Source organism: Coenobita brevimanus, chromosome 16, assembly GCF_032717465.1.
Source record: "Coenobita brevimanus isolate Jiangsu-jjx chromosome 16, ASM3271746v2, whole genome shotgun sequence".
In the NCBI taxonomy this organism is placed as follows: domain Eukaryota; kingdom Metazoa; phylum Arthropoda; class Malacostraca; order Decapoda; family Coenobitidae; genus Coenobita; species Coenobita brevimanus.
The window spans coordinates 2,313,421-2,332,510 of record NC_136969.1 but is presented as its reverse complement, the minus strand read 5'-3'; the positions used below and the strand labels follow the sequence as shown (position 1 = coordinate 2,332,510).

The window sequence follows — 19,090 nt, the reverse complement described above, 5'->3', positions numbered from 1 at the left end:
TGTTGCTGCTGTTTAGTGCAAGAAACTTCCCAGTATACAGAACAGCAATGGATAAGCAATACCCTGGTGATGCAGAGACGTGACAAACACCAGTTTCATCCACTAGTGTACCTTGAAGACAAGGACGGTTAGACTTCAAGGAACAGGCTTATTTCTATACCTGGCATCAGATTATATTATATATATATACAGTATATCTATCTATCTATCTATCTGTTCTTATAAGGTATGCAAATATTCTTGTGGGGAAATATATGTATAAATATGTATGCACACTGATGCCTTTTATTAGAAAATTAACAGCATGCACGCAAACAGGAGGCATGTATTAAAATTGTATATTGTAAATTAAAATCCAAGTTTAATTAAAATGCATTTCTCTAGTTTCCTAGATCATCAGTTAAAAATAGTGGCCCAGGAAGAGGCTTGCTTCCTACAAGTGACTGATAGCCACTGATATTTGGTATGAATTGTCCACTGTTGTTAGTTTCATTTGGAGTTGTGTGAAGCTTCAGTTGCCCCACTTTCGTAATTCGAAAAAAGGTTCGTTTTTTGAAACTGTAATTGGGTCAGTGTCTCATAGATCTCTGTTCAGTAAATTTACTTATGAAATATTTTTCCTTTGATTTTCTTAATGTAGGATCATCCTTTTTACTATATAGAGGGACATAATATTGAAGTTTGGAGAACATTTTTTGGCACATTTAGCTATGTGGGTATTAACATTGTTACGGAACAGCGAAAGACAATGTACACTTTAAGTGAGAATACTAAAAATCACTACTGTCCCGTAAAGTTCCAGGTTCAAAACAAAAGAGTTAGGTAAAATTACAAGTTAAAGTTTAATGCTCAAACTAACAACAAAACATTCAGGACTCATAAGGATAATGTAATGGCAAAAAAACAGGTTAAATATATGGTTAACTACAATAGCCTCTATTAACACAATTAGCAAGAGTAAATTTACCTAAGTCAGCCCTGATAAAATGAAAATACACTGGGTAATGCTCAGTTAATGCAAGATAAATTATTACAGATACAAACTATTATGAACAATGGCTAACAACAAGAACCTTACATGAATTACAAAAACTTCACTAGGCCCACAAATTAAACTAATGCTATACAGTACAAGAACAAAATGCAACAACACTTCTACTCAAATTACACACAGCTGCTAGATGGTTGGAGACTTCCTGAGCACTCAATAATAACTGTACAGGGGAGGACAGAGATGTGAACAAAATGAGGAGCAGATCTAAGTGGCAATAATGCAGAGACTGAGCTCATTATATAGGGGCCGGCAGAGCTTGATACAACTTGTAAGAAGGATGCGCAAATGAAGCCATAGGGGACAAAGAGCTAACAATCCTACTCTGAACAACAGAAAGGACGTCTTACTCTACTATAATGGTAGAAGGGGGGGACTGAAGCAGAACACGCTCATGATCAAACATGCAGCATACTGTGCATTAAAATTACACAAAGGATGATGAAATCATAGGCTATGTAACACCTCCCCACAAAGAAAAAGAAATTTACAAAGGAAATTTCTTATTACTCTAAAACAATCTGTCTAAAGTCTAGATAAGCAATCTGCAATAACATTTTCTTTCCCCTTGACATGTTGTATGTCTAATGAATACTCCTGAAGAAGTAGACTCCATCTTGTTAATCTCTGATTTTTATCTTTAAACTTACTAAGGAATTTCAGTGGGTTATGATCGGTATAAATGACTATGGGGTCAAAACCAGAACACAAATAAAATGAAAAATGCTGTAAACCCAAAATCAAGGCCAAAAGCTCTTTCTCAATAGTTGAGTAGTTCTTTTGAGGTGGAGTGAACTTCTTACTGTAGTAAGACACAAGGTGTTCAATACCCTGATCATCCTCTTGCAGCAAAACAGCCCCAGCTCCTGTATCACTTGCATCAACAGCCATCTTAAAAGGCTAAGCAAAATTTGGAGTAGCGAGCACTGGCTGACGTAATAGAATAGCTTTAAGTTTGTTGAAAGAGGATTCACAGTTATCGGTCCAGACAAATTTAACTCCCTTTTTCAGTAGGTCTGTAAGTGGTGATACAAGAATAGAAAAGTTAAGAACAAATCTCCTGTAATAACCTACCATTCCCAAAAATCTCTGTAGCTCTTTCCTACTTTTAGGTCTGGGAAGATCATTTATAACCTGAACCTTAGCTCCTGGTGGTGCAACATGTCCATCACCAATTACATACCCAAGGTACTGAACTTTAGCTTGACCAAACTCACACTTTGATAAATTAGCTACAAGATTAGCCTGAACCAAACGCTCAAGAAATTTACTGACATGGCATAGGTGATCTTTCCAGTTGTCACTGAAGATTAATACATCATCAATATAAACAACACACCCTGCCAAATCCTCTGTTACAACATTCATGAGCTTCTGAAATGTGGCTGGTGCATTCTTCATACCATATGGCATTACAGAACATGCAAAAGTCTTTCCTAGTGTTACAAAACATGAGATCTCCCTAGCACGTTCAGTCATAGGTACTTGCCAGTATCCCTTTAACAAATCAAACTTACTTATGTACCTAGCCTTTCCGATCTTGTCTATGCAATCTTCCACACGAGGGAGAGGGTAAGTGTCTGTTTTGGTTATCTGATTAACACGTCTGTAGTCGATGCAAAGCCGCTATGACCCGCCTGGCTTAGGGACTAGAGTGACAGGAGAACTCCACTCGCTCTAACAGGGCTCAATCATCTTGTAGTCCAACAGGTAGCCAAGCTCCTTCTGGATGAGAGGAACTTTCGCTGGGTTCACACGGTGAGGAGGCAGTTTAATTGGCTTTGCGTCTCCAACATCGACATCATGCATCAACACAGTGGTTCTTCCTGGAGTAGCACGGAACACTTGCGGGTACTCCTGCAGTAATGCCGAAAACTCTTGCCTTTCCTCGGGAGGTAGATGAGAAAGCTTAGTCTGGAGATCATTCATGATATCAGGATTCTTCCCCAAACTATCACTCAGGCTCATACTGCATGGGAGAGCTTCACTTGCAGACTCGGGTGGAACAGCTACAGTGCAGACTGGATTATTTTCGTCCCGCCTGTGATATAACTTTATCATGTTGATGTGACAAACTTGCTTGTTCTTTCTACGATCTGGTGTGGCGATGACATAGTTGACATCACTGAGTTTCTTCTCCACGAAATAAGGACCACTAAACTTGGCTTGAAGAGGTTGCCCATGCACTGGTAGCAGAATCAAAACCTGATCTCCTGGCTGAAAGTGGCGTAACCTGGACTTCTTATCATACCAAGTTTTCATCTTCTCCTGAGCAGCTCCTAAATTCTCTCTCGCCAGCTGTAAAGCAGTGGACAGCCGTTCTTTGAACTTCATCACATACTCCAGCAGGTTGACGTCATCTTCCTCCGACAGCCAGCATTCCTTGAGTAACTTAAGGGGTCCTCTTACTTCATGGCCAAACAGTAGTTCAAAAGGTGAGAAGCCCAGTGATTCATTTGGAGATTCTCTTGCGGCAAACACAACGAATGGAAGACCTTTATCCCAGTCTTTCTGATGTTCCAAACAGTATTTCTTGAGCATCGATTTGAGTGTTTGATGATATCTCTCCAACGCTCCTTGGGTCTGGGGATGGTAAGCTGAAGACGTGATCTGGGTGATGCCCAACTCTTTCAGAGACTGCTTGAAAACATTTAACATGAAATTACTTCCCCGGTCGGACTGTACCTCCTTGGGCAGACCAAACTTTGTGAAGAACCCTAGCATTTCCTTAACCACGTTCTTTGCTGAGATATTTCTAAGTGGAATGGCTTCAGGATAACGAGTAGCCATATCAATCATGGTCAACACATAAGAAAATCCTGAAGAAGTCTTAGGAAGAGGGCCCACAATATCCACCAACACACGGGTGAAAGGCGCCTCAAAAGGAGGAATGGGAACTAGAGGTGCAAACTTTTCGATCTGATTACACTTCCCCACAACTTGACAGGTGTGACAAGACTTACAATACCAGGAAACATCCCTGAAGATACCTGGCCAGTAGAAGTGTTTCAAAATGCGTGCCACAGTCTTCCTCACTCCAAGGTGTCCTGCCAAACTGAAATCATGAGCCACTCTAATGATATCCTGCCTACAAACACGAGGGATGACAACTTGATGTACAACCTCCCATTCACAGTCGGCTGATGTTGTTGGGGGTCTCCACTTCCTCATAACTACTCCTGACTTTACATAATAACAAGTAGAAGCACCAGCTGACTCTTCCTCACTGCAAGCAGAGTTAGCTAGACCTTTCAATTCAGTGTCAGCAACCTGCAACTCAACCAACTCTTGACGAGACAAATTATCAACCCTACGGGGTACTGCCTCATCTGGTGGGTGGTCCAAATTAGCAAGAAAAGTGTCAGCTAGGATAACATCATCATCATCATTATCCTCTAAATCACCAGTAACTTTAGACTTAGCCCTAGTGACAGCACATGCAGGGAACACATCAGGGACATCACAATCCTGGGACGCAGCCACTGGCTCACTAGACAACTGAGGAGCTGGACACACTTGACTTCCACCAATATCATTTCCAAGTAAGAAAGTTACACCTGACACTGGGAGTGTCTCAACCAACTCAACCATAACGGAACCATTAACAAAACCAGACTCTAAATTCACTCTGCACAGAGGGACAGAGAAGTAATTATTCCCGACACCTTGTAAGATTACAGTTTCATCAGAGGAATTAACATTAGAGCCTAGAACACTGGTCAGCATAAGGGATTGGCAAGCACCTGTATCACGATATATTTTAACTGATTTCCTGTCATTACTGTCCAGAGGACTGACAAAACCATCAGACAGGAAATTAGCACATGAACTCTTGAGAGTGTCACCCACGTTACTGCTCAAAAGAGGAGCTCCATCATGAGAATTTAAGTTACCCCTCAAAGCAGGTTCAGTTAACTCAGTTAAAGAATTCTGGGAACTCTCAAGGGTGGACACTAGACCAATTGATTGAATATTTAAAGACTCCTTTTTGTTCACATCACACTGTCTCCTGAAACATCTCTCCTTAGTATGACCAAGCTTACTACAATAAGTACATTTACTTTTCTGAAATCTAGAGGTGAAGCTGGTATTTACTTCCTGAGAAACATCATCTTTATTCTCTTTCCTGTTACCTGTACTCTGAGTAGAGGCAACGTACTTACTCTCAGCTTTCCCTTTTTCTTTAGAATATCTCTTGTGAGTGAGAACATATTCATCAGCTAAAACTGCAGCATCAAACAAATTATCTATTCTTCTCTCATCAAGATATAGGCTTACATCTTTACTAATACACCTTTTGAAGTCCTCCAGCAAAATCATCTGCTTAAATTTGTCAAAATCAGAATCCACATTCTTAGAATTTAACCACTGCTCTAACAGATCTTCTTTGATTTTTGCATACTCAACATGGGATTGCTTATCTTGCTTGTAAGTTGCCCTAAATTTTACTCTATAGGCTTCAGGAACAAGCTCATAGGCCTTAAGAATCAAGCTCTTAACTACATCATAATTATCAGATTGATCCTGAGGCAAAGATGCATAAGTTACTTGAGCTTTACCGGTGAGAACAGTTTGAAGGAGTACTGGCCAATACTTTTTGGGCCAATTAAAACCTGTAGCTACCCTCTCAAACAACTGAAAATACTTTGTTAAATCAGATTCATTAAAAGGAGGGACAAGTTTAACATTTTTAGCCACATCAAAATCATCAGAGCTAGATGATCCAGTTCCACCTTGTTTCATGCGATACTCATGGTCTGCCTGAATCCTAGCAAGTTCAATTTGTGCTTGAGCCTTTATCTGTGCCTCTTGAATCCGAGCCTGAGATTCAGCCTCCTTAGCATTTGCTTGAAATTCAGCCTCCTTAACACGAGACTCCGCCTCCTTAGCACGAGCCTCGTGCAGGGCTAGCTGTAACTTAGCTATTTCAATCTGCGTTTGCTCATTTGGAGGAGTTACATTAAACAAGCTCTTATTAATCATGCCAACAATTTGATCTTTAGAATGATGAGAGCGAACAGCAATTCCCAATTGTTGAGCAACAAGCTTAAGTTCATTCTTTGTTCTGTTTTCTACATCACACACTGTTTGCACATTTGACAAAAAATCTTTGGCTTCATCAAGTGTAGTAATAGTAGACATCATGAATAAATCACAGTCACAAAATATCGAGCAATATCCTTATGATAATATCCTGAATATCCTGGCGAGGTCGCCAAATTTATGTTACGGAACAGCGAAAGATAATGTACACTTTAAGTGAGAATACTAAAAATCACTACTGTCCCGTAAAGTTCCAGGTTCAAAACAAAAGAGTTAGGTAAAATTACAAGTTAAAGTTTAATGCTCAAACTAACAACAAAACATTCAGGACTCATAAGGATAATGTAATGGCAAAAAAACAGGTTAAATATATGGTTAACTACAATAGTCTCTATTAACACAATTAGCAAGAGTAAATTTACCTAAGTCAGCCCTGATAAAATGAAAATACACTGGGTAATGCTCAGTTAATGCAAGATAAATTATTACAGATACAAACTATTATGAACAATGGCTAACAACAAGAACCTTACATGAATTACAAAAACTTCACTAGGCCCACAAATTAAACTTATGCTATACAGTACAAGAACAAAATGCAACAATACTTCTACTCAAATTACACACAGCTGCTAGATGGTTGGAGACTTCCTGAGCACTCAATAATAACTGTACAGGGGAGGACAGAGATGTGAACAAAATGAGGAGCAGATCTAAGTGGCAATAATGCAGAGACTGAGCTCATTATATAGGGGCCGGCAGAGCTTGATACAACTTGTAAGAAGGATGCGCAAATGAAGCCATAGGGGACAAAGAGCTGACAATCCTACTCTGAACAGCAGAAAGGACGTCTTACTCTACTATAACGGTAGAAGGGGGGGACTGAAGCAGAACACGCTCATGATCAAACATGCAGCATACTGTGCGTTAAAATTACACAAAGGATGATGAAATCATAGGCTATGTAACAACATATAAACCTTTACTGTGATTAATATGATCCCTATGTAGGTTAGTACGAAGCCTGAGATTTGAGGTCTCGCCTATGTAAATCTCTTTGCATCCACTGCAGCGAATTACGTAAATGCAGTTTTGTGTCGAGCATCCCATGTTTTCGTTAATTTATAATGTACAGTTAGCACTGGGAAAAGTAAATTGACTGCCTTCAATTATTTCCATGCAGAGTTTACATTTTTTGTCTTAACATTTCTTCACTTTGAAACTAGATATACTATTAAACCTAGCCCTTATTAAAATTCTTTTTGATTATTGGGTTGCCGCTTTGCTCTAATTAAGGAGACGCCTTTATACATTTCTTGTGTTTCGGGTGCTTTTTGCAGGACATTAATTGTACATGAGACTTCTTTAAAGTGATCATCATAATTTGGGTTATAAGTTGTTATATATGGTATTGTGTGTGTATCACTGGCTGTTTCTCTAGTACTGGGGCTCCGATGGTTGCCTACGGGTATTTGTTTTGCTCTTTCTATGCCATTTTTTATTATACTATTGGGATATCCACGTTGTCGAAGAAAATATTTTAGTTCGCTTCATCCTATTTCTTTTAACTCAGGTTCTGAAACTATTGTGCATATCCTCCGTGTTAAATTAAATGGAATGTTATTTTATATGTGTCTAGGGTGATTAGAACTGTATGTTAGATAATGTTTTGTATCAGTTTCCTTGTAATGAATGTCAGTAATCATTTTCTTATCATGCTTAATGACTTTTATGTCTAGGAAAGTGACTGTGTCTCCACTTGTGTCACATGTAAATGTTAGTTTGGGGTCCAGGTTATTCATGATGTCTATGACTGTTGAGAAATGTCCCTCTCTCTCGTCCCAAATCATAAAGATATCGTCTATGTATCTCATATAGTTCTTTTTCATTTTATCTGCTATTATTTTACCAAAATGTGCTGACACCTGAGATTAAAAGGCGTTTTCTAAGTAACCCAGTACAAGATTGGCATAATTTGGCGCAAATTCTGTCCCCATTGCTGTTCCTGATACTTGTAAGTAATTTTGCCCATTAAATTCGAATGAGTTATTTTCCAAAATTAAACTGCATCCTTCTTTTATTAGGTCTGCAGGTATACGATTTGTATTATCATAGTGTTCATCAGTCCAATAAGTGATAGCTTCATATCCAAGTTCATGGCAAATATTGCTGTATAGGTTTACCACATCAGGAGTTACGAAAATTTCATTATCATCTAATTTAGTAGGAATCTTATTTAAAAAGTCTCTCTCTCTCTCTCTCTCTCTCTCTCTCTCTCTCTCTCTCTCTCTCTCTCTCTCTCTCTCTCTCTCTCTCTCTCTATATATATATATATATATATATATATATATATATATATATATATATATATATCATCATCAGCCATTACAAGTCCACTGCTGAACAAAGGCCTCCCCCAACCTTCTCCACGAATTCCTTGACTGAGCCAATATTTGTCACATTTTCCCTGGAAATTTCTCTATCTCATCTCTCCACCTCCTGTCTGGCCTTTTTCTGCTACGCTTACCATCTCTTGGTGTCCAGTCAGTCAACCTCTTGCTCCATCGATTATCCCTTGTTCTTGCTACATGGCCTGCCCACCTCCATTTCTGTTCTTTTATAACTTCTATAATATATATCTTTGACTTTAGTCTGCTCTCTCACCCAAGTTGATCTTTTCCTGTCTCTTAAAGATATTCCCAACACTGACCTTTCCATTGCTCTCTGAGAACGAATTAATTTATTTGCCATCGATTTTGTCAGTTTCCAAGTCTCACAACCATACGTCATAGCTGGAATTATACATTCGTTATATGCTTTTCGTTTCATACAGACTGGCAAGCTACTTTTCATAATGTCCCTAAGTTTACCGAAAGCTTTCCATCCAATTGTAATGCGTTTTTTTTATTTCGCTATCATTATCTTTCGTTAATTTTAGTATTTGTCCCAGGTAATTGTACTCCTCAACTTCTTCAAGAATTTCTCCACTTATTCTTATGACGCTCTTTGGTGTTTGAGGATTAAACATTTCTTTAGTTTTACTCCGGTTCATCTTTAGCCCTACTTTGAGACTTTCTCTGTTCACGTCATTTAACATTTCTTGCAATATATATATATATATATATATATATATATATATATATATATATATATATATATATATATATATATCTTTCCGTCATTCTTTCCTCTTCCTTCTGCCTGTGGGTGACTCTACACTGAGTGACAAGCCAAATGGTTTCCTGTACACTAGGAAACCATTTAGTACGCTGGGTGGTAACTATATAACCAGATTATGGTGCCTGGTGGTTCAGTGGGTAATTAAGGCTCTCCAATTGGATTGAGCAGGTGTAGGTTTATATGCAAGGGATGGTTGGGGTTTATTGCTCACGTAATGCCACTCAGAGATGAGTGAGGCTGGTCACTCTCATCTTAAATGTCAGGACCAACTTGCCTAGCCCCGGGCTCCTACGCTCCTCATGGAGCAACGTAGGACTGGATGATGAATGGATAATAATAATAATAATAATAATAATAATTATAATAATAATAATAATAATAATAATAATATAATAATAATGATATGAAATGAAATGAAACAATAGCCCCAGGTAACAAAGACCATATGGCAGTACGTGGCACCACAGAGTGAAAATATTGTAAAGGAGGAAAATAAGGAAAAACGGAAGATAAAATTAAATATCATACAAATTCCCTAAATGAGTAAAAAAGGACATCAAACGGGTAATAGAAAAATACCGCGACACTTAAAATATCGCATAAATCTGGAGGTCGGCAAAGTGAGGATAAAAACGGGAATAGTCGAAAACGAATTCCTGTATGTCAAGGACAGGCAATGAGAATGTGGTGTACTGAAGGGGAACATTGCAAGCAGGGCAGAAAGGCGGCGAATCGCCAGACATCAAATACCCATGAGTAAGACGAGTCTGGCCAATCCGTAAGGGAGCGAGGGCAGTCTCCCAACGGCGGTTACGATGACAAGGATTGGACCACGGAGTAACAGAAGATTTAACAGTCCGGAGTTTATTACCAGTCAACAAGGACCAGCAAGACTGCCACCGCTGTCGGAAGAACGTTCGGAGGATAGGGAAAAAACAGAAACTGGAACAAATCGAAAGAGCACACTGGAGGACTTCTCGAGCCAAGGCACCCACAGTCTCGTTACCAGGAACGCCAACATGACCTGGTACCCAGCAGAAAGACAGATTTTTTCTTGACAGGCAGACGAAACAGCCACTCTTGAATCTCTATGATGAGAGGATGGAAGGGCGAAGTTGACTGCAACAGAAGGAGTGCAGAAAGGGAGTCAGAGAATAGAATGATGGACGATGAAGGATAACTGTAACATTTACAGGCTGCAAGTAATAAAGCATGAAGTTCAGCCGTCATAACTGAAGCTACTGAAGGAAGGCGATATTGATATGAATGATCAGCGAACTGAACTGAAAACCCAGTACCGTGTGCCATTTTGTATCCGTCTGTATCGACATGGACTGCAGAAGCATATTCGACAAGATGTGCGTGAAAGGAAGATCTAAGCACTATGGAAGAGGTAGACGACTTTGAGGAAGGCAATAGGGAAGGACAAACGGAGGAACGTAGCAGCAGCCAAGATGGAAACCGCCTAGGGCGAAATAAAAGGAAATTTTCTACGGAAACTGGGAAGGACGAGAGAAAGGACTGAACATGGAGGGGGTCGACGACGTGGATGGGTTAAACAATAATTTGCAACAGAGGAATGTATTCTAAGCACTGAAGAAGATGGAAACTGATGTTGTCTCAAGAAATAGCGAAGAGAAAGTAACGCACGACGTCTATAAAGCGAAGGACAACCTGACTCCGCATAAAGGCTCTCTACTGGGGAGAAGCGGAAAGCACCAAACGCTAAACAACGACCAAAATGGTGTACCGAATAAAGTTTTCGTAACGTACGAGAGGAGGTGGAAGAGTAAACTTGGCACCCATAGTTTAATTTTGATAAAATAAGGGCTCGATCAAGGTTAAGTAGGCATGTACGGTCAGCACCCCACGACACATAAGATAAAATTTGCACGAGATGAAGACATTGTAAAGTCGACACCTTCAAAGACGAAATATGAGCGTCCCATGTCAACTTAGAATCAAAGATCAAACCCAAGAATCTAGTAGATGCCCGATACTGATGAGTATGATGATAAAGATAGAGAGGTGGGTGAAGCGATTGACGACCTTGAGTAAAGGTCATTGCACACGACTTAGAAGTGGTAACCGACAGCCATATGCAGTAGCCCAAGAAGAAACTTTCTTAACAGCAGACTGAAGAAGACTCTGTAACACTACGGGATTAGAGCCTGCAGCATAGATAGCGAAGTCGTCAACATATAAAGAAGAAAGTACGCCTACTGGGAGAGAAACAACAATATCATTAATTGCATTAAGGAAAAGTGTTGTGCTAAGAACCCTGCCTTAGGAACTCCTTTGTATTGTGGGAAGGAATCAGACAAACTATTGCAGACGCGAACAGAAAATGACCTATTTGTCAAATAATTTTGAATAAAAACCCCCATATTGCCAACAATACCAAGTAATTGGACTGTACGGAGAATATATTTCCACGCTGTATCATATGCCTTCTGAAGATTAAAAAAATACGGCTAGGACTGATTCACCTTTGGAAAACACAGCCCTGACATACGTTTCTAACTTAATCAATGGGTCCAAAGTACTTTGCATCTTTCTGTAGCCAAACCGAGCTGGAGATAAAAGACAGTTAGATTCTAATAACCACATTAGCCTAGCATTAACCATACATTCCAGGACTTTGCAAAGACAGCTTGCCAGAGCTACTAGACGATAATCTTGAGGAAGACGGCCATCCTTAAAAGGTTTGAGGGCCATCCTTAAAAGGTTTGAGGAAAGGAACGTCAAGAGGGATGTGCCAACTTGGGGGAAATTCGCCTTTGGTCCAAACACAATTGTAAAGTGCTAATGAAAACTGAAGCCCCGCCGATGAGAGGTGTTTAAGCATACTGTAATGAACACCATCTAAACCCTTACATGTATCTCTGCAAGAACTAATGGCATCACGTAATTCCCCCGACGTAAAAGGAGCATTATAATGTTCTTTATCAGAGAGATGGAAGTGGAGCGGATGACGCTGTGCTGTCGAACAAAGTTTGTGAAGTCACCTGTCAGATGAGAGCCTTTACTAACCTCACTAAAATGTTCACCTAGCACACTGGCGACTAAGTAGGGATCTGTTGCAGAAGTACCATGCAGATGGAGGACCGGGGCCGATGGTAGCAGTTTACCTGTTATCTTATGGATACCGGCCCAAACTGCTGAGATGGGCGTGTTAGAAGTAACTTGAGAGACATATGACTTCCATTTGGATTTCTTAGCCTCTTGAACTGTTCGGCGAAAGGCAGCGTAGGCACGACGGAAAAGCATAAGGTGATAACTTTATCGGCAGTATGGTGTTTGCGGTGATAACTCTTCCAAGTAGCCCGTTTGATGCAGAGGGCTTTTGAGCATTCCGGCATCCACCAAGGAACACACTTAGACGAAAAGGGACGAGTGGTCTTTGGAATTGCCTGATGAGCAGCATTTAGGACCACGTCGAGGAATTTAGTGAGCATATCGTGTACACAAGAAGAAGGAAGAGAAAAAGGAGTCATATAGGAAGTAAAAGCTGTCCAATTCGCTCGAGCAAAACACCAGCGTGGAGGGCGTGGAGCAGGAGAATACAGCGTGAGTCGGAGATGTATTGGAAAATGATCACTAAAGGGATAATCTTGAAGGACAGACCAAGTGAAGTCAAGAGCAAGAGACAGAGAACATAAAGAAAGGTTAGTGCAGGAAAAGTTATGTGTATGTGCATCAAAGTGGGTGGGAACACTGGTATTGAGGACTAAAAGCTCATGATGGTAAATGCAAGATTCTATCAGTCGACCACGAGGATTGATAACGGAATCACTTCACAGGGGATTTCGTCTAATAAAATCGCCGAGCAAAAGATATTGAGAAGGGAGACTGGAAAGCAGGATGGCTAATGCCGAGAAATCAAGTGCCACTGAAGGGGGAGATATAGAGGGAGACAATTGTTAACCAGTGCCCAAGAAATATGTGGGCTATGGCACAGGGGAGCTCAGTAGAAATTTGTAACAGTTCAGATGGAACCATATGATGGATCAAAATGCAAACATCAGAAATGGAATGAGGAGAGCTAGAAAAGGTATAATTGGGGATAGGAGGTAGGGATTCCTGAAGGCGAGTTTCCTGTAAACAAAGCAACGTAAGTTGGTAAACAGAAAGCAAATAACGTGTTGTTACGTTGTAACGTAAAACTGTGTAAATTTCACCGTAAAATAGACATCGTACCATAAAACAAAGGATCAAAACACTGACAAAACTGATGATGCTAAAAAACTATGTTGAAGAAGAGATTAGCTTTGAGTAAGGATAGTAGGTTTCGAAGAACCACTGGAGAACTGAGTGGTGGAAGGGCATGACTCAGGCAACGAAGAACGGCGGAGAGGAAAGGGGGTTTCTACCCTTGAGGGCAAAGGAAGGTCTAAAAGGGATTTGACAATAGGCTCACTTGCAGTTGAGGTGGGGGAAGAAGAGAAAGATGGAGGTAACAGAGACCTTACGGATGAAGTAGAGAAGGTAGAGGCTGCAGCCTCAGGGGTAAAAGGAGTGGAGGGAAGAGTGAGAGGAGGAGAGTGAACATCGGCAGAATTGTAGTACATGTAGTTGAAATGGGGACGGTTGCAGCAGTTGTTGGAGCAAACGATAGTGGAGAAGTGTCCTGAAGAAACCGTGTAACTTTCTGGATAGTTTAGGGAGAGCTGTCACCGGAAGATGCACGACAAGGTGGATGGAAGTCAGAAGATCTGGAGGAGAGAGGAGGCGTACAGTGCTTTTGGGGAACAGGACGCGACCCACGATGGGCTTTGCGTTTCTTGACCGATTGAAGGGGAGAGGCGGGGTTGGAGGGACATGGTAGAGAACGGGAAGGATGTGACACGGGCACGGAAGTAGAAGATGATGTAGGTAGGGAAGAAGAAAGAGAGGTGGAAGTAGAGGGACCGAGAACTGAAAAGGAATTTGATAACGGAATAGAGGTGGACGAAGAAGGGCAAGAGGTGGTTGAGAGAGAAACAGAAAAGGTTGAGCTGCAGAATGAGAACAAGAAGGTCGTAAAGACAATGAGGGAGGGGACGAAGAAGTGACATGGACATCAGAGGCTGCAACAGAAGAATAGACACGATAGGTGGTGACAGTAGCATCTCTAGAGCCTTGACGACGTGCTTCCCGGTGAGCTTCAGCCCGGCAGAGTCCAGTGGACAGTTGGATTCGGAGAACCTCACATTCAAATTTGTACAAAGGACAACGATGATCAGTGGCGGTATGCCCACCTCAACATTTAGTACAGCAGTGATGGTCCGAGAGACATTCATCATCTTTATGATCTGGAGATTAGCAAAGGCAGAACATAGGAGTGGATCTGAAAAATTTCCGAGTGCCCAAATTTCCAGCAAGCACGACATTGGCGAGGGATTGGGGTAGATTCTTTAATGTTTAGCTTGAGACCACCAAGGATAACAGAGGTAGGTAAGGTACAACTGTCCAAACGGATTTTCGCAATATTTATGGAATAATGGAGGCGATGCGTAGGACGAGGCGAGTAACACTGTGCCATAACGACTTTATGACCCTGGAGTTCTGAAATCTCCTGGGTAAGAGGAGAACACTCTGGCCACTGATGGTCACCAACACTGACGAAAGTGGGAACCAAGACTGTCCCTACACAGGAATTGATGGAAACATTTTTTGATACAGTAATCAGGGTACCGGCAGGACTAAGTAAACTGGTCATTGCAGTCGCTTGTTTTTCGGACTGAACTGTTACAATACGAGTGCCATCTGGATGAGACGTAAATCGGACATCTTTGCCTACCTGCTTCAGCAGGCAACACTGAAAAGCAGGTCATTACCTGCTAGAGGGGCAGTTGAGGGAATGTCAAAAAAAACTTGGTCCAGGTCTGGGGGCCGAACAAAGCTTGGAATTTGTGTTCTGTTGGCCTAAGAAACGGAAGTAGCGATGGACGAGGATGAGAGATACGCGTGGAAAGGGTTGAAGAGGTAAGAGGAAGATAAGGTTTTAGGGTAATGATAGAAGAGGAGCTAGTGGAGGAGGACTGGGCAGAAATTGGAGGAGAAGAGGATGAAGGAGGTGAGGAGAAGAAAAGAGGAATAGACAGTAGCACCAGTCGAGCAGAGCAGTACTCCCAAGATGGATGGAAAGCTGATGACAGGGAGAGCTGGAGCTGCCGTTTCATCAGTCCTTGGGACAAGTTCCTGACCATCCCTCCTTGCTGAATTTTTTCAGTGTTCCAGTAACACAGAGAGGAGGCCAGCATGCTCTCCAATACAAGTTTCTCTATCAACACCAAACTACATGCACAGTACACACTACACTTCCTTTTCATAATAAAAGAAAAAAAGAACAAAAGAAAAATGGCTCACTAAAACCTTGCCTCGGAGTCCCTGGGGGGGGGGGACCATAAATGCCCACATCATCCGCCCCTCTCCCGATGACGACTCTTTGAGCTGCCTGGATCCACTGTCTGACACTTCTTCATTTCTGCAACATTCGCGGCCTTTCCTCTAACTTTCTCTCTGTCGAACACCACCTCTCCTCCTCTAAACCTCACCTTCTCATCCTTACTGAGACAGCTGTCTAAGGCAACTGACAGCAAACCCTTTTCTGTATCCTCCTACTTTCTCTATACTCATTTCAAAGGCAATGGTGGATATTGTGTACATGTACGCAACAACCTATCTTGCTCTTGTGTTCCTGAACTTGATTCTTCTGAATTCTCTGCTCTCTGGCTTCGGCTCTCCTGTCACTCTCTGACTAATTATATCTGTGCTGTTTACTTATCTCCTAATTCTACTGACTATCAAAAATTCTTCGACTATCTTACTTCTTCGATGGAAAGCATTCTATCCATTTCTCCTTTCTCTGAAAGCTCCATTCTAGGAGATTTCAATGTTCACCACCACCTTTGGCTTTCCTCTCCTTTCACTGATCCACCTGGTGAACAAGCCTACATCTTTTCTACCCACAATGACCTAGAGCAGCTTGTACAGCACCCTACCCGTACCCCTGACCGTCTCGGAGAGAGCTCCAACATACTTGACCTCTTCCTTACAACTTATCCTTCTGCTTACACTGTTAATTTTTTCTCTCCGTTGGGCTCCTCTGATCCTAACCTTGTTACCTTAACCTGTCCTATCATTCCGGTACAGCCTGTGAACCCTCCACACTTTGGAGCAGCGGATTGGGAGGCCCTCAGGCAGTATTTCTTTGATTTTCCCGGAAATGATTATTGCTTCCTTGGCCGGGAGCCATCTGAGTGTGCCTTGCACATTACGGAGGTTATTCTCTCGGGCATGGAAGCATACATCCCTTTCTCATATCCTTTGACTAATGCAAGAAAGTCTTGGTTTAATCATGCTTGTTTTAATGCTGTCCGCAACAAGGAGAGGACCTATAAAAGGTATTGGAGCCAACCCACCCCTGAATCACATCTTTTTTGTTTCTACCCAGAATCTTGCTAAGGCTGTTCTTCTCTCTGCTAAGAATAATTTCATCTGTACTAAATACTCACAACTCTCCAACTCGAATTCTTCCCGCTCCTTCTGACACCTTGCAAAAAACCTTTCTAACAACTTTACTTCATCATCCTTCCCTCCTCTTTTCTACTGTGATGGCTCTGTAGCTATTTCATTTACTGATAAAGCAGATCTCTTCGCTCAGATTTTCTCCTCCAATTCCACCTTAGATGATTCCGGTGCTGTTCTTCCATCACTTCCCCCCTCTGACTTCCTCATGGCTGACATTAAAATTTCTTCAGTTGATGTATTTTCTGCCATCACTGGCCTCAGTACTAATAAGGCATATGGGCCTGATGGAGTCCCTCCTGCTGTCCTCAAGAACTGTGCTTCTGTGCTTACACCCTGCCTAGGTAAACTTTTTTGCCTTTGTCTTTCAACTTGTACCTTTCCCTTTTGCTAGAAGTTTGCTCTCATTCAGGCAGTCCCAAAGAATGGTGACCATTCCCAACCCTCTAACTATCGTCTAAATGCTTTAACATCCTGTGTCTCAAAAGTTTTCGAGTCTATTCTTAACAGAAAAATTTTAAAGCATCTTTCCTATCACAACCTTCTTTCTGATCGTCAGTATGGGTTCCGTCAGGGACGCTCCACTGGCGATCTTCTCACCTACTTTTTAGACTCTTGGTTATCCTCCTTTCGGGACTTTGGCGAAAGCTTTGCCATTGCACTTGACATCTCGAAGGCTTTCGATTGAGTCTGGCATAAATTTTTACTTTCCAAACTGCCCTGTTATTGTTTCTATCCTTCTATCTGTGCCTTCATCTCTAGCTTCCTTTCTGGTCGTTCTATAGCTGCTGTTGTAGACGGCCATCATTCTTCTAGATCTATCAACAGTGGTGTTCCTCAGGGCTCTGTCCTATCACCAGTTGTCTTCCTTTTATTCATCAATGATCTTCTAAGCTGTATAGCTAACCTAAAGTATGACCTCGTTTACCGCAGCAGCCTTAATTCATGGATTCTGAGCTTCGGACATGTAGCAGAACCACTGAGCGTGGCTGCACCTGCAGTTCAGTTTCGTGATGCATTAGGTCCTAGATTAGAAGGTCTAAAGTAAGAGCACGTTTATAGCAGCGTAGTTTTTATTCATGGATTCAGAGCTTCGAACACGTATCAGAACTTTGAACCGCGACTGTACCTACACCTCTACCTCGGTTCGTGAGTTAGTTCCAGGGCATGAAGGTTTCAAGTAAGACCACGTCTATAGCAGCGACCCATCCTATTCCTACGAGCATGAAGACGCCCTGCATGTGGTCCAGGCTGAGGGCCACCACTGTCCCCTCGTGTCCCACTTCATTGCCATCACCATCACCACCGTATTCCTGTAACAAAGAGACATAAACTCAGTAGCATGCCATCTCACTATTATGAACATGAAGACGACCTGTTCCCTTTTCCCCACATAATCATTTCCATCTTTCCCCTTCCTACCTCTGAGAATCTGCTGTAAAGGTAGGGGAATTATCAATATTACTTGCATTGCTTCACTCGACTCGTTTTACTCTAACTTGATCTAAAAGCATCATTTGTTTATCTAGGATGCCGAGTTGTAACAGCACATTAGCAATGGACTGTGACGCTAGTTACGAAAACGTGCTGTGGAAATTATGAAGAACCAAAGTATTATCTCATTCTGCCACTGAGGTACGGCAGATAACGGCATAAAGGACGAAAAATCCCCAAATGTACTTGATCAAATAATAATAATAATAATAATAATAATTATCATTATTATTATTATTATTATTATTATTACTATTATTATTATTGGTAGTAGTAGTAGCAGAAGTAGTAGTAGTAGTAGTAATACAGTATTATTATTATTGTTGATATTATTATTATTATTGTTATTATTATTATCATGATTATTATTATCATCATCATGATTATTATCATTATTATCATTATTATTATTATTATTATTATCATCATCATCATCGTCGTCGTCGTCGTCGTAGTCGTCGTCTTCGTCTTCGTCTTCGTCTTCATCATCGTCATCGTCATCGTCATCGTCATCATCATTGTGTCATTGTTCATTGATCCCGAAGCTGGTGGTAGAGAGGGACGCCTTCACGTGGTGGCACCGATAAAATCTGGTGACTCCACTGTCCGGTGTTACAAACGTCTTTCAGTTCCGTGTCCCCAAAGCAGAGGGTGGTGGACTGCAGGAACAGGTCACCTCCAGGCTGCAGTCCACTGGGCTCACGTTTCAAATGAACCTGGGGCTACAACAACAACAACAACAACAGAACTGCAACATGGTAATAATAACAAGAAGCAGTGCCAAGGCACAGGAAACCCATCCCCGGCAGT

At 41.4% G+C, this 19,090-nt stretch overlaps 1 protein-coding gene across 1 annotated transcript in view; it reads right to left on the bottom strand.

Annotated features, from left to right (window-relative positions):
* The window catches only part of LOC145390884 (ionotropic receptor 21a-like), a 68,239-nt gene that overhangs the window by 18,324 nt on the left and 30,825 nt on the right, over positions 1–19,090 (bottom strand). The window contains exons 12-13 of the mRNA XM_080265624.1: positions 17,992–18,099; positions 13,475–13,522 (exon numbers count right to left, since the gene is read on the bottom strand). Of these exons, the coding sequence (XP_080121750.1) occupies positions 13,475–13,522; positions 17,992–18,099 (156 nt within the window). The remainder of the gene's footprint in view (positions 1–13,474; positions 13,523–17,991; positions 18,100–19,090) is intronic.